Source organism: Parasteatoda tepidariorum, chromosome 9, assembly GCF_043381705.1.
Source record: "Parasteatoda tepidariorum isolate YZ-2023 chromosome 9, CAS_Ptep_4.0, whole genome shotgun sequence".
Lineage (NCBI taxonomy): Eukaryota > Metazoa > Arthropoda > Arachnida > Araneae > Theridiidae > Parasteatoda > Parasteatoda tepidariorum.
This window is the reverse complement of record NC_092212.1, coordinates 31,377,013-31,394,235: the sequence shown is the minus strand read 5'-3', so window position 1 is coordinate 31,394,235 and position 17,223 is coordinate 31,377,013. Positions and strand designations below refer to the sequence as shown.

The following is a 17,223-nucleotide window of genomic DNA, read 5'->3' as shown; positions in this document are numbered from 1 at the left end:
AGAAGATACGTCAATTAGTATACTTCCATTTTCTTTCGTCAATTATGCAATTTACAATTAATAGTAATATTTTATTGATAGTAAATTGCTTTTATTTCTTTAATTTTAAAATAAAAGCTAAGTTGAAATGAATTAAGTTGATTTTTTTCTTTTAATTTTAAGATGACCAGGAGCTTTCGAATTCGTGATTAGTATAAAAACTCCTTATTCAAATTTTGTGCATAACCAAGTGCCACTGTCCGTGTCCAAGTGTCACATATTTTTTAAGTGCCATACATAATACACATGACTGCAATTCTAACAGTAAATATATTCTAATTGTATATCTAATTCTAACTCCAATATCTCAAATTTTAATTCTGCCATAAATTGGCATAATATATTATGCCAATTATTATATTATATATTATGCCAATTATTATATTATATATTATGCCAATTATTATATCATATTATATATAATAATTTCTCTTTTTTTTCATAGTTAAATCATATGGTTTAAACGGGAGATTGTGATAAGCTGTATTTTCAGTCTTTTTATTCATTTATTTATTTTTTGTCCACGAAAAACAATAATAGAGGTGTATCAAATTTCATTTCGTCGTTAGCTATCAGCCCCCAGCGTTTGAAGGAAGTATAATTGTATAATTTACCTTAAAAAAAATCAAACTTTACACAAATTGAATTTTGGTTATTTTTTGAAAGAAAAAAAATGCGAATATTAAAGAATGAAATTCTTGGGGGCAATTTAGTGACAGATCATTTTTTTTTTCAAAGTGACACTTCTACACCAAGCTGTTACTTAGTATTGTTTCCAGATAGGGAGTTTACATACTTTACTGCTGACCTTGCCAGATAAAAGCACAATACTTCGAAACATATTATGGTTTGCATGAAAATTGTGGTGTTCACTAAAAATACTCTTAAATTATTCGCTTGAAATTGACCTCTTTAAATTTACAAACGTACAGTATGTAAATAATGCATTTTTCATTAATAATCTAAAATTTTATTGAAATTAATTAATCAATATTTTGTCCTGTAATATATAGAACTACCTGATTTGCCCTTTACGTGGTCCAATTTCCTTCCCCTTTTTATTCCAATTTCAAACCAGGTGCTACTAAAGATAGATCACCCGCCCTAATGTCTTTCAATATTTACTCTGTGTTCCATATCTAAACAATGACATTATTAAATCGACAGACCGCTCTTGAAAGGAGCGCTGATTATTTTATGAGATAATTCTTATCATCTTTAATTTTTTTTTTCAATGTTATAATCCAGGGAATTTTCCCTTTGTCTGTATTATTATTCTTTAGGCAATGAAAAATGTGTAAACTTGTATATAACGTGACACTTATTGTGTTTCGCTAGTAGTATTTTTTCTTCTTTGGTCGTTAAATCAAAACATGAATTTCGTCAACCTAATTTATTTACTATTATTCGAAGCTGTATTTTCAATGTCAGCTCATGCAGTATTTGAAGGTAAACAAGAAAAATTCTTTATTTGTTTCTATACAATTAAGCATGTTTTGTTTGGCAACGTAATATTTCAATTATGCTTGTTATTTGAATTTCTTTGAACTGAAACTGAAAAAAAACTTTGAACTTATAAAAATTAGTATTCCTGTTTGTAGAATAATTTTCGGTGCATTTTTTTTCTTAAATTATTTATATATTATGAAGCTAAATATCTTGTCTCTGTCTCTGCTTGATAAGTGATAATAAAAATATAGTTACCACTTTCATTATTATTATTGTTATTATTAGAGGTTTATAGAAGCCCTAGTGAATGAAAAATTTTAACTGACGCTCAATAATTTTTGAAATATTTAACACCGAAACAAAAAGTTGTAGCAACGCAACTCTACAAATTTATAACATGATGGCTTCTAAAAATTGATTCTGTATTCAAGAATTTTTGCATTTATGTAGATCCCTTATAATTATTATTAATGAGACTTTCTGTTTGTTCTGTTGTTTTGTTTTTATCTGTAGCTACAACATATCAGAATGAATAGGAAAAGGGCGACTAACGGCTCCAGTTGCCTAGTTTTACAAGATCGTCTCTCCGTCCGTCGGTTTTAAATGCCAGTTTTAAATAACAGATTTATTCTTTACTTTTTTTAAAACAGCAAATACCCATAATTTTTGTTGGAAGTTAAATAATTAAAGTTAGAACAAAATTTGTTTAATTTTCCATCCTTCGCTATCTTATAACATTACCTTTAGATTATTCTACGATTTTGTTCTAACCCTCGATACTGCTATTAAAAAATATGTTGTTTTTCCTTAATGTGAAAAGTTTTATTACAAGACTGGTATCAATTCAAACTTTTGTTTTGATTTTTTTTCTGTAATTAATGAGAGCCGCTGTGGATCACTGGTTAGAGTTATCGCCCCCCAAATAAAGTGGCCCAGGTTCGAATCACTGAGGTGACTGGTTGATACGAATTCTGCTCCCGGCTAGCACCAACCACATTGTTGATGTAAAATATCTTTAGTAGTAGAAGGATCATGGATTAGAATCCCCTTGCCGTCCAGCTAACCATGGGAGGTTTTCCGCTCCATGTAACACAAATGCTGGTCAATTGTATCAAAAAGCCTTAGTTTGTCCTGATGTAGGAGTTCCTTTGTCTTCTCTGGGTTGGGTTCAAAATTGCAAGGCTTCGGAGTTAAGCATTGATAGTCGTAAACTCAAAATTGGGTCGGCTGTTCAGCGCCGGTTGTAAAATACAGAATAATTAATGAATTAAATATTACTGAATAATAATTATTAACAATTATTTCACATGACGAAAAAATAGGAAAAATAGATTATATTAGTTGTCACCTTTAGAGCAATTGTCTGGGTAATTATTAGGATTGTGGTTATCGTTTCTTCCTGAGAATTTAGAATCTATATCCATAGAATAAAATAAGGAATGTTTGTTTAAAAAAAATGCTTTCCTGTAACTTCGCAACATAAATCTTCTATTATTCATCACTTATTCTATTATTCATTCATTCTATTCATTCATTCTATTCATTCATTCTATTCATTCATTCTATTCATTCATTCATTCATTCTATTCATTCATTCTATTCATTCATTCTATTCATTCATTCTATTATTCATCACTTCTATTATCCATATTTAAATTATGCTCTTAGATCAACTAAGATTGAATTCTACTTCGTGTAAAAACAAAAGTTTGATTGATTTTTTGAATCTGTCATGGCTGAAGGTTCAGAGAGGGATAGCAACCTAAGCCTGTAGCATGGGAGGGGGCAGTTGGGGTTGATCCCCACCTAGAAGTGTCCTTTGCCCTTCATCGTAAATTTAAAAAAAAAAAAATTGAATTTTATTAAATAAAGTTTATTGTAATGAACCAAAGGAAAGAGACATTGAGACGCAAAATTGAGCCTGCATTAATTAACTATTTTAACCAATTAAATATGATAAATAATGAAATATTATTTTAAAATGAATTAATATACACGGGCTAATGTGAAGTTGGCGAAAAGGAATTTTTCACATTTCGTACTCTTATATGAGCTTTAAAAAATTTTCGTAATACCAATAATTACTTTTATCTTATTCTGATAAAGTAATTAAGTAAAAAGATAATGTTTTTAAAACAAATCATTTCTTTTTTTCAAAAAAAAAAAAAAAAAAAAAAAAATTGTTTAAAAACTNAAAAAAAAAAAAAAAAATAAAAAAAAAAAAAAAAAAAAAAGAATTGCTTAAAAAATAAAGCTGTGTTTGTTTAATAAATTTAAATTTATTATGAAATTTTCCTCATTTTTGTTAATATTTTTAACTTATCATAAGATTAACACCTTGAAAGAGTTGCTGCTAATTTATACATAATATATGATATTATATGGGAGATATACTATTAAAAGACATAAAATGGGCGATTCTTTTGTTCCGTGTGTTACTTTAACACGACATATTCCAACTTTAACTCTCATTATAATAAACTTGTTATTTATTTATGTTTTTCTTAATTTGTTGTTAAATCTACATGTGTTTTAAGTTTGAAAAAAGAAGATAGAAGATGCAAATTAATTTGATGCAGATAAAAAAAAAATTGAAATTTTGAATATATTCATATAATTCTGTGAAGTATAAATGTGTAAAATTAAGATATTTTTTAATAGAGAGGTGCGATATCAAAGCTGTGTTTAGCGATTTTTAAATTTTTTTTCCAACAGATAAAACTTTTTTATTTGGTAAAATTGGTGCGTTACGTGTGTTAACTGAACGTAATGTGTGTTACCCTCTGTGAATATTTCAACTGAAAAGTCATAAATGTTGCACTAAAACATTTATTTATTTTTAATTAACAGAGGAAAAATAATTTAGTTTAACAAATGAAATAGTTAATGGTTTGGAAAGAAAGTTGTACCCCTTCTTTATTCTGGTTTAGAGAGTAAAACATAGCAAATTGTTTGCACATCTATTTCCTCAAAATCATTTCTGTCAGGAAACATAAAATACTGCATCTTTTCCAATAATTTTCTGCATATATTGTATTTTAAGTTTACAAGCATATGCATTTGCGTCAACAATGTGCCCAAGATAGAGCACATCTCGTTTTCATTTCAGTTATAGGAGCTATACTGATTACAACGTATTAGGAGGGGAGAGAATCTGACTATTCGTGTGCCACAATCCGTGCATCTACACATGTTATTCAAGTATCTAGAGATACTGCTAGCATAGATTTTCAGCTTTGTATTACCGTTGAAATGGATTGATATTTTCCATTAGAATCTTTATTTCATTTTGGCTAATATGTAATACTGTTGTATAAGGCATGAGTTGATTTGGTTAGCTTTACAAACAACACTATATAACAAATCAACTTTTTTTTGTATAACAACACTATTGTTAAATTGATTTTGCCTTTTGCTTCTCTTGAAAGATTTTGTACTACACACCTATCCCATACAAAGCACTTCTGCCATGTGATATGGTAAAATATTTCCAAATGAATTTCTTTTTTATATTTTGATTGACAAGAGATGAAATAATTGAACCATATATTTATTTTTAAATTCTTAACTTGGCTTATCACTATAAAAGGTTTCTGTTAGTTCATCTTCTGAAGTAGAATCATTTTGAAACAGCTTTTGAAACAGTCTTAAAATAAAAGTGCAGACATTATTTTACCTTTGTCTTTTGTATCGGAGAATATTGTAAATGAAAAACAAGTATCGTCTAAGGAAACAACTGCTGTGAATAACGGAACAGAGGCTACATAGCATAATGCTGATTGAAATTCGTTTTGGTATTCAAAAGAATATGCCGTTGCAAAGTCAACTTGAACTACCCTGATTGTAATGCCAGATATGTTCCTTTGGAAAGTATCACCTCGGATTCTTTTAACTCTTACGTATTATTGAAAGTTAGTACAGTTTTCAAGAGTAATTTCAAAACATTCTTCTTGCACATTTGACATCATATATTTTTTGATTAAGAGCTATTGTTATCTTTTTCCTATCATTACCAAACTACAATAAAAGATGGTTAAAAACCTGTAACAAACAATGAGAAATTTTTGTAAGTATCACAGGCACCCTTCCAACAATTAGATCCAAGATTTCTTTCACTTTATTTACATAAATACTTTTACCATCACCATGCATTGTCATAAACTTGATTTTAGCCTTCCAGTAAAAGAATAAAAATTTCATGATTCATGTGGCATTGATTCTAAGTGTTACAATAGCAATATATTTTTTGGTCATAAAGCACAAAATTTGGAAAAATTAAACAATGTTCAGGATGCAACTGACAAAAAGCAGTATAAGCTTCTCTTAGAAACATTGTTAGATAGTTCTTTCGTTTCATTGATAGTTTTTTTCCTTAATAATCCAGACAATCAACTCAATACAAGCTTAATACAAGCATAGTATAAACATTCTCACTTCTGAAAAAAATTCATTTATTAATAATTTAGTTCCTCTGAAATACTTAGTAGTGAACCTTTTACATCATTATCAATCTGTTTTGAGAATTCAAGTCTAACTTTCTTTATTTTCTTGCCTTTGAAGTGCAGAATCCGATGCTCTTTTCTTTTTTTCTCCATCTTCTTATTCTTTTAACTCCAGATAAGGACACTATTTTAAACTTATCCATTTTATAATAATTTAGCAAATGCAGTCGAAATATTCTACTTAAACATAGACATATAACAAATAGAAGTTTAGGAAAACAATTTCCAAAAGTTTCAAAATTGGGTATAATATAGCCTACGTCACAGGTTGTGTTGTTCCTACTAAATTTAACCCATGAACGGCATTTTCTGCGAGCCTAACTTCAAGCCACAAATAAACAAACGAAGTGTTCGATCGTTTAAATAGCTGCTCGCCAGATTTTATTGCATTATAAAGAAACGTTATTGAAACTAAATACAACTAAATAAACAACAACAACTAAAACAAATAACAACAACTACTAATAACAATAACTAAATAAACAACAACTAAATTCCATTCGTTTAGCATTGCGTCATATGTTGTTCCTACTAAATCGAAGTAGTTGTGTTTTTTTCATATTATACCCAATTATCGTCTTATTACACTGTTTTTTTATTAATGCTTATACCGACCTGATTTTACAAAAAGCCTCAATCTTACAATTCCTTATTTGTGGCATTGAAGTTGCGTGGCGGTTATAAAATTTGTACGAACATGATTTCAGTTTTTTATTGAAAATAAATAAATAAATAAAGCGTATAAGTACCTCGAACACACATAATAGTAACACGCATAACTTTTTGTTACGTGTGTTACCTTGAATAAAATTAATTCTTAAATTTTAACTAGCTAATAAATTTAACAGTTTTAATTCGAGAATTTTTTCCGTTGAATATCTTGCGTTCTTAATTTATAAAACAAAAAATTTTAAGATTTTCTATCTTAATAAAGTTTTTACAGATAAAAATGCAAAATTATGTTACGTGTGTTACTGGGAAGTTAGATTATCTTGATTAATCAACGTTTAATCACTCAGAAAAATTTAGGCCAAAATTAAAAAGTATATAAAACGATGATAAAAGAATGAAATAGTTATATATATTACTAAAAACTATTTTATTGCTCTTTAATATTTTAAAAACTCCATTAGAATATAACATAACAAAGTAGAGAACTCCTGTTAAAATTCAGAGTGCTCCACATTTTGTTAGAATTTAAATAAATATTTTTTATAATTCAAAGAAACATCTTAACTATTAAGAAATGTACATCTTCTAGATTCCAAAATTCTGTCATTTTTGTTTTTACGATAATTTTGAATATTTAGTCACTCAGGGCCACTTTTCGTGGAATCGTCCAAATTCCTCACATCAAATTAATCCTTGTTTATGAAATTAATTTATTAAAAAATATCTAGTTAGATTTGAATTGAATTGAACCCGAATTGAATTGAATTCGGGTTCAATGGCCTGAATGGAATGGATTCTTAAATTAATGTAATTTTTAAAGTAAACAACGTATCACCATCGTTTTGGTGTGTCAATTTTAGATTGCTATCGTAAAGGGACTTTTTTTTTTCAGTGTTTTTTTTTTCTATGATTCTTTTTCACAATGTTTATTTCGTCTTCTGAACAACAATGTTTTACAAAATATTTTTAACAATGAATCTAATTGAGAGATCAGATCTAGCTAAAACATTGTTTTATTAAATAAACATTTTATATGTAGTTTTGTTTTTTGCGGAAATGAGGGATTTTTTTCAAACTAGGGGGATGTCTCCATAAGCCTTGGGGTGAGATGAGTTGAGTTGAAATTAGTCCTCTTTTCTGGTAGTAACAGTAGCTTATTTACGTCGTACTAGAGCTGCACAATGAGCTTTTGGCAACGATCTGGGAAACATTCCTGAGAAGGATCCGACGACAAGCCATCCCAATTTTGAACCTCTGCAGAGAGGATGGCACCCCTGCCTTGGTAGCCCAACGACTTGCAAGCGATTTTGAGCACTTTACGGTAGAACAGTTTAACGAGGACCAATACCGCACACCCTTGGCTGATCAAAGTGGTCACCCACCCGTGAACTGACCGCAGCCAGTGAAGCTTGACTTCGGTGATCTGTTGGGAACCGTGTCTTAACTATTAGTGCACTGCGGGACCTCTTTTCTATCAGATTGAGGAAAGTTAAAAGTTTCAAGAGAGTTAAGATTGAATAGTAAAATATAAAAAATTTAAAATAACAGTAAATAAAGTAGTAAAATAATGTATTCTTTTTCGACAAGACTTTGTTGGATTAAAATTTATCTTAGAATGCCAATTTTTAATTTTTGTTTACACTTTTGCAAAAGTTTTTTTTTCTTTTTAAATGGCGAGCACTTGGTTTTTGTCCCATTGGCCACAGAAATTTCAGAACTGATACTCTCTTCTCGTTACCCAGTGGGCACCTGTGGCGAAGCCACGGCGGTGGAGCAGCGTCGCTCACGTCACGCAACCACAAACCCGTTTATAGGGCTGGTCACATTCACACATTCACACAAAGAGGAAAGGACATAGAACACAGAGCGAAAGAAACATCCATGCCCTGAGCAGGATTCGAACCCGCGGTCAATGGTTCCGCAGTCAGACACGCTAACCACTCGGCCACCTGGTCGGCTTTTTGCAAAAGTGAGTAAATTTTAATTTTGACTTATTTTAAAAACGGTAAAAATGGATCTCATCATGGAACTTAATGCAATTTTGATGCAGTGATTTTCAGAAACATGTGAAGTTATTTTATAACAGCCCTGTTATAATTTGTTTTTGTTGTTACTTATACCACTCACCCATATCAGCAAGTCTACTTGAAATCAAACGAATTTTTAAGGCAGAGGTTGCGTTTCTTGTTATTTCAGTAGCGTCATTTATGGCAAATAATACGACTTCAGCACACACAAGTCACAGCCCGTTTCACTGGGGGGACCCAATCATACTCAATTCATTCATCTCCAATTCCGTACCAAAGAGGTATTGATTTGTTGTAGGAGCTTAGAGGATTTTATGACCCCGACAGATTTAACATGCACCAGTTACCATTTAATACACGGGGGTTCTTCGGCAGGGTGGATTCGAACTCCATTTCTCACAAACACGAGTCCAACGGCCTACCAACCAGACAATCCCAGCCCCTGTATAATTTCTTTCTTGATTTATCGGTATAGAAGTTTGGAAAAAGAGCATTTAAATTTTAGTCTAGCATAGATTTTACAATATTATTGCTTCTTGTAAAATCGTGGATATCTTTTCAAGTATTTAGAATTTTTGAAAACATATACAAGAAATGATTATATATACAAGAATATATACAAGAAAATGAAACACGTCAAGGTATCGAAAAATAAAAAAGAGTTGCATCACTTTTAAGAAAATTTCACTACACCTTTTTAAACTTTATTTAAACTTTACACCTGCGATGGTGAGGTTAACCTGCTTAAATACCGCTTGCATTCTCATTTTTTTTCATGCATTAGAACAATTAGAAAAGAGTAGGCGACTTCAATTTGAAAAAAAATCTGACAATTTCATCAAAGAATTTATAATTAAGTGTTTGAAAATTCTGCTCTATTTATTGAATAGTTTTGCTACGATCTTTCATACTCCTCTTCTTTTAGAGCAAATTCATTTTGTTAACTAAATTATTTCAAAGCAAGCTGTCGAAATTAAAAAATATTGAAGAATTCTTTCTTTCAAAAGCATTACAAAGCTCACATTTATAATGTTTGTCAACTTTACAAAAGTGATACATCTGAACGCAAAATGCATTTATTTTCCATACTATTTTATTGTTTTTAAATCACTTAATCATTTTTCGGACATTCTAAGAAGAGGAGTAAACGGTTAGTGAGGAGATGGGTATAATGGGGACAAATGCACAATATTTCAATCGCCGTTTAATTTAAAACATTGTAATTACTGCTTAAGAAAAAAAATTACGAGATATTGAACGATGCTTAGAATCGTTATAAACTATTACTGATTAATTTTTACACAACTATTAGACGATAATCATAACAAATAAAATTGTATTGTTATCAGAAAATATCATACAAGATATCAGTATTCACAATTGTTTAATAAGTAAATAAAACTATTTTTCATAAAGTGAATTCTTTTTCTTGTACCCCATTAAACAAAGACTTGCTATTCTCCTTTTATTATTGTAATGAATAATATCTGGTTTCGTTTTCGTTTACGAAATTTATTTTCAAGTAGTGTGTTATCTTTGTTCGTTGCTTTATAAGCAAAAAAAAAAAAAAAAAAAAAAAAAAAAAAAAAAAAAAAAAAAACGCTTTTCTAATCTCTCTTTTTTAAAGAACACTTCTTAGTTTTCTGATAAAGTAAAGAACTGTACGCCTTTTAAGTGTGGTGACTAAAACCGATCTAAAACATCAATAACGTCAAGTAGTTTAATTGCAAAGAAAGAAGACGATTTATTTCAAAGAATTGAAAAATGTATGCGCTACAGCAAAGCAATGTTAGGAAGAAACCGTAAAATAAATAAATTTTGAATGAGGAAAAAAGAACATTAATACACTGTTTAAAATTAGGTAATGAGTTGAACAATAATGAAGTTTAAACTTGCTATAACGTTTAATATGATGGTTAATTCATTATATTATCTTATTAGTAAAACATTATTATATAATACTGGCTGACTACCCGTTCATCGCAAGCGGTAAATAAAAAAAAAGAAAAGTAAAGTTTTTCGTATTCTGATTACAGCCTCTCTGAAAATGTCACTTACCAGGTTCTTCTATTAAGTTCTTCAATTAATAAAGCTAAAACAATTTTGATTTTTTTTTACATTTATTATTATTAGTCTCCCTTTCGTTATTAAGCTAACCAAAACTCGTTTTTCGTAGTTCATCGCATCAGATTAGAGATGAATTTTATTTAACATCACTTGACATGATGCTGCTCGAGGTCAACTCATGATAGTCAAAGTTTACCAGTTGCTGTTGGTTTCTTTTATTTTTTTGGGGGGGCAGTTGCATACCTGCATACTTTTAATCCTTTCTAGGATAATTTTTCCCAGTGGTAGTAAAATAGAATTTGAATTACAAGTTTGGGCAGAAACATACGTTGTAATTTGAAAAAGCTTATGAGGAGTACAACATGACGACGATCTGTGTTTGACCGCGTCAGCGGTCACCAGACCTCTCAATCTGCGTTATGCCCTAGGGCCACTGGAACCTTTGGCGTAGATAAGAGAAGGAGGTTAAGGCATTTGACGGTTGAAATAGCTTGCTGCATGGGCAGCTCGAATCATGATTTAGGAGTACAACATCTTGATATATAATGTTATGCGAAGTACCTGCACGCGAAGCGGGCATCTCACTTCCTCATCTGATAAGGTTAGCCCTTAGCGACTGTGACTATTGGCTTAGGAGTACAACATCAATATTACATATAAATATACATGCTTAATTTTTGAAAAATAGTGGTTGTCAAAAAGATAAAAAATTAAGTTTATAAATGCAAAGAATACATAGAAAGCATACATTTTACTACCACTTTAAATATAGAAATAAAATTTTACTCCAAATGCGTAAAAGTTGGCAGGTATGTAGTTGGGGTTGTTAGCAGCAATATATTGCCAACTGCTGAAACTGCTCCTGCACTGACTGCATGGTAATGCCCCTCCTGACGATGTCAGTCCCTCCACTATAATTTCGTTTTAGCGTTTATCCTTTTTGATTTTTTGGATATTGTATCCTGTTTAGGACTGGACGATATTAGAAATTATATATCGTGATATATCGTCAGTTTTGCATCGCGATATAGCGATGTATCGCTTAAATTTTCAAAAAAGANATCTGCTTTCAAGTAGTCTTACAATATAAATGAGTATGAAATGTTTTAAAAATGAAATAACACTGAGAAAGTACTATAAAGGTTTTTAAGAATATTCAAAAGTTGCGAAATATTTCCCTTAATGTTTGAGCAACAATTTAAGAAAGCTTTAATATCAAAGTTTCCCTTTCAATTTCAAGACAACTCTGTGATTATACAACTTTAAGAATATACTTTAGAAGTCATATAATGAACAATACTCAACCCTACAACAATAGAAAAGACACTTTCAGTTTTCGACTTTTTTTTAAACTTCTCAAGAATTACTCAAAGGATTATTTTGTAACTTGAGAGATGTTTAGCTCATGCGACTTTTCAAACTTAGCCATAAAATTTGAAGCTTTCAGTGGTTTTAGAGATGTACAATAAATTACGAAAAAAAACACGTATTTTTGAACACCCTATGCCAAAAAATTAAGCAATAAGCTTGTAATTTGCAATGAATACTTAAGCTGTTATTTTTACTAACTGCGCAAAGTTTTGTAAACCTAGAGTAAATATTTATGCAGATCTGAACATTTTTATAAAAAATAAATTTTTTCGCCTTACGCTTTTTCGTTATAACTTTATAGACATTCAATGGCAGTAAGAGCAATATAAGATTAATTCCAAAATTGTCGATTTAAAACTTTAAAATTTCGTGGGAAACTAGAAAAGTTTTTAGTGTTTAAGCTAGTTCTTTCATCTATGCATGCACTAAAAAAATTTTAAAAAATTTCTGTCTTAATTTTGTAGTGAATCGTATTTTTCAACTAATTAAAAAATTTGACTTGATCTTAAAAATTTGATCTTAAGACTTGGAAAAATTTTAAGCAACTTTAACTAGTTTTTGTACTTTTCAGAAAAAAGTTCAAAATTATCATGGGCTTTTTACAAATTTTATTTTGTTTCATAAGACAAAATTTAACAACAAATGATATCTTACAATAATCGTGCAAAATCCCTACAAACTTATGAAAGAACCTTTTTAAATTATTTCTGCTCATGCGCAGTATAATAGAACTAGCTTAAATGCTCAGATCTTAAGTAGCTTTTAACGATTTTTTGTAAAATTTTAAATTAACAATTTCGTAATTAATTTTAAATTTCTTCAAAAATTTTGTTTATAATAAGTTGACCTTTATGTAGTTATGGCAAAGAAAACGTATGGCGAAAAATTTTATTTTTTATAAAAAGGTCCACATTTCCACAAATATTTACTCTAAGTTTACGAAACTTTATGCAGTTGTTAAAAATAACAACTAAAGTAATCGATGCAAGTTAGAAGTTTTTTGCTCTTGATTTTCTGGCATAGGGTGCTCAAAAATGCCTTTTTTCTTTTGTAATTAATTGTAGGTCTTCTAAACCTCTGAAAACTTTAAATCTTATTGCTAAGTATGAAAAACTGCATAAACTAAAACATCTAAAGTTACAAAATAATCCTTTAGGTATTTCTTGAGAAATTTAAAAAAAATTCGAAAACTGAAAGCGTCTTTTCCATTACTGTAGGGTAGTGCACATGGAAAAATTGGTCCGTATTTTAAAACTAAAATAACCTTTTATGTAATTGTTAACATTTTTTTACTGTATTTTTAAGAATCATTATTATAATTTATCAAATCATTAGTTATAAATTCTGCTTATCAGTATTGTTCTATTATAATTAATAGTAGTAATCTCAGCTGATATTAAAGTAAACACAATTAAGTTAAATGAATAGAAATATAAGTTTAACGTTGAAAGTTACTTTCACAAATATCAGTTCAGCATTGAAACATACATTCTAAGAAATTTCCACAAAATCCGGATAAATGGCCAGAAATTTATACGGCCAGCTCCCTTCTTTGAGAAAAAAAAGATCATCACCATAATTGTAATGAACTTCAGCAAAATTATTAAAGTTGACCGTTCATTTAAACGGTCAGCTCCCTTCTTCGAGAAGGAGGTCAATAGAACGTAAAAATGCTTGACTTGAAAAAAATTTGCCACGATACTTATTTGCCATTGGCAGTTAGTGATCATATTAATAAGAAATACACACGATACTTATTTGGCTTAATATTGTAATTATTTTACAAATATTTAGTCTCAAAAATTTTTGAGTAAGATTTTCACACATTTTAATTATCTTAAATTCTGCATAAAATTATGCAGTTAGATATACACCGAAGAGCTATTACATTATGACCACCCTGCTAATAGCATGTAAGACCATCTTTAGCCCTTACAACTGGTAGTACCCGCCGTGACATTGATTCCACAAGGTGCTGATAGGTAGTCTGAGGTATCTGGTACCAAGCGCTCACCAACTGGTCCTGCAATTCCCTCACATTGCGAGGGGGTAGCGTGGCAGCACGAATTCGGTGGCCATATATATATATATATATATATATATAAATTTAAGTTAGCTGTGATCAATGCGGAACATTTTTATCTTTTTATCTATGAATTATCAGTGTTGTTTTTTGTTTTCTTCTTTCAGAAAACACACTTTGTTATCCCAACCGTTGTGGCAAAGGAACTTGTGTTGAAATCTCAAATGATGAATACACGTGCATTTGTCCCTCAGATGGATTTTCATACAAAGGAGATTGTAGTAAGTATGCTTTATTTATAGCTTCGGAATTTTGCTTGACTCACTGTGTCAACCTTTAGCAACCATTTCCTTACCAGACAGGTAGGTAAGATACTTTATTTACGTCAACTAGAACTGAACAATGGGCTATTGGCGACGGTCTGGGAAGCATCACTGAGGATGATCGAACCGTGTATCACTGCTGGACTATCACCGTGTCAATCAGTCCACTGCTGGACTTTCTTTACCGGAAAGAAAAATACCAGGCTGGAATAACTTGAAAATTAAAATGGTCGCTAAGAGAAAGATATTTTAATATCGTACCCACACGTTTTTACAGTTTATACATATCTGACCAGCACCAATGTGCAAGTTTGTTCTTAAAGGGCTATGAATGACTATGTTTATTACATATTTTAAAAGTCACCTTCGATTCACCTTTCTTGATTAACCAATAATGAGTTTAAACAAACTCATGAATTCACATAAGTGTGGGGTTACTGTTGGTAGGCCAATCTTATAGTACTAGTAAACTTTCGTTAATGCTAGCAGGAATTTATTTATAAGATAACACTTTAACGTTTAGTTTCTAGGTCCGATAGCTCACAGTTCTCACATAGATATATTTCTTTATTCAAAATAACATATAGAGGTGAGAGCCGTTCTAGCCTACTAGTTAAAGAATAGGAAGGCAATGATCCAGACTGTCCGGAGAGTCCAGTCTGGATTCTCGACTTCTCTAAGACCCTCGAGTACTTGCGATACCTGTGCTTGTAAAGTCTGTGTATTGTCTGTCCCCTGGTCAGTCACTGAGTAGTACCGTGGATACAGGGATTTAATAAAATTTCTTTCCTCTACAGATCTATTTCAAGCTTGTGGAAGTGGCCTGACGAATGAGTGGTCGTGCCATTTACCCGGAAAGTTTTGAGTTAAGACATACTTTCACCCTTACTGGTGCTCTCTTATGGCGCACTTTCCTGACTTAATTTGCATAAAGGCAATGGCTGGCGTGCCAGGTTTGACCAGTGATAGGAAACAGCGCATAGTGATAGGAAACAGCACGTATAGCGGTGGTCAAAAATCTATTGAATGATCAAACTTTATCTTGTTTTCCTTATCACTATTGATATTTTATAGGAACCGTAATATAATATTTTCCGCAGCAGAAGTTGTACAATTCTTGCAATATTAGAAGTACTCGTGTAATAACAATTAAAGTTAGCAAATTTTCTTCAATTTTGGCGATACTTAAAAAAATTTCTGCACTATTATCAGGTACATTTGTTTTAATTTCTTCTATACCGTGGTGGCCGAATTGTAACTCAGTTTTATTATATCTGAAATGAAATAGCAAAGAGCATTGAAAATAGTTGCTTGCACTTTAAATGTTAAAAAAAAATTCTTTAAAATTAGGAAAGTTTTAGTGTAAGTATTATATTATAGTTAGCATTAACATTAAGACAATTATAATTGTAATTAACAATAATTATTATAAAGGTTAAGATTATTCACTTAAGATTATATTTTTAGGCTAAAATTAGTTCAATTTAGATTTTACTTGATTTACCATTTGGATTTTTTTAATAAATAACAGTAGATTAAGTAATAAGCTTTATGATGTGTCTACCTACACTAGCCTAATGACATGGAGTAAATGATGTCACAAACAATTTAAAAAGCTATTCATCCAAATTAGCTTATCTTATCATTCAAAATGAAGATAAACGTTTGCGTTTTAGTGGGGGGGAAACAAGATATGTTTAAAATAATGATTAGTAAGCTTTTTTTTTTTGTTTGAAAAATTTATGAAAATTGTTCACACCCTTCTCTCCCCAACACAATAACGTGAAAGGGTTATGGGCTTAAACCATTTCTCATAGTTGTCGGTGGATTCTCGTAGGCTTAAGCTTATTACGGTATTTACCTGCAATAACTGCGCAAAATTTCGTCAACTTCGCTTATATATTCATTATATGGAAAGTATGGACATTTTTATAAAAATATCCATAATTTTTTGACTTCCGTTTTCTTACTATAACTGCTGAAATATTCAATAAAATTAAAAGAAATTTTCATACTGATTTTTTTAATTAATAATAAAAATGGCCTTTCAAAATTTGAAAAATTCGCTAAAAAAAAATTGCGCAATATATAACCATTTAAAGCAATCCTTTCATACTGCGCATACGCGGAAAATATTTTCAAAATATTTTTCATAATTTTGTCCAGAATCTTATTTGGTTACTTGTGAAAAAAGTCTAATTTGAATATCTTGAAAATGTAAAACGTTTCTAGCAAATTTCTAAGTAGGTTTTGTATTTTTTTAATTTTTTTAATGAAAGTTCTAAATAAGGGGTTTTTCACAAATAGAATTGTGTAATGTAAAACGAAATTGAATAACAAATGATAATACCCTAAAATGATGGTCCTGACAACGAGATGTGATGGTAATAGGAATAAAACATAATTTAACAGGTGTGGTCCTGTATAATGATGTCATTTTTAATAAATCTTGTTTAATAGTAGAAAATTAAATTTGAGGATAACCCCTTACCATTCAGAGCTCTCCTTCCTCATTAACAAAAACTACTTAAAAATTTGCCAGAAACTTTTTACATTTTGAAGATATTCAAATTGGAATTTTTTTAGAAGTTATCAAACACAATTCAAAACAAATTTATAAAAAAATATTTTTTTTTTAAATGTTTTTCTTTATAGCTTAGACAGTATAAAAGAAATACTTTAAATGCTCATATCTTGCTCAATTTTAACGAATTTTTTTTTCAAAATTCTAAATGATATTTTTATTATTA

General features: G+C 30.1%; 1 protein-coding gene across 1 annotated transcript in view; it reads left to right on the top strand.

The window, feature by feature from the left end:
* Positions 1-1,285: 1,285 nt before the first annotated feature.
* Positions 1,286-17,223, top strand: part of LOC107443509 (fibropellin-1) — a gene marked incomplete at its 3' end in the record, with an annotated part of 34,835 nt that continues 18,897 nt past the window's right edge. The window contains 2 exon segments of the mRNA XM_043055947.2: positions 1,286-1,488; positions 14,318-14,431. Of these exon segments, the coding sequence (XP_042911881.2) occupies positions 1,413-1,488; positions 14,318-14,431 (190 nt within the window).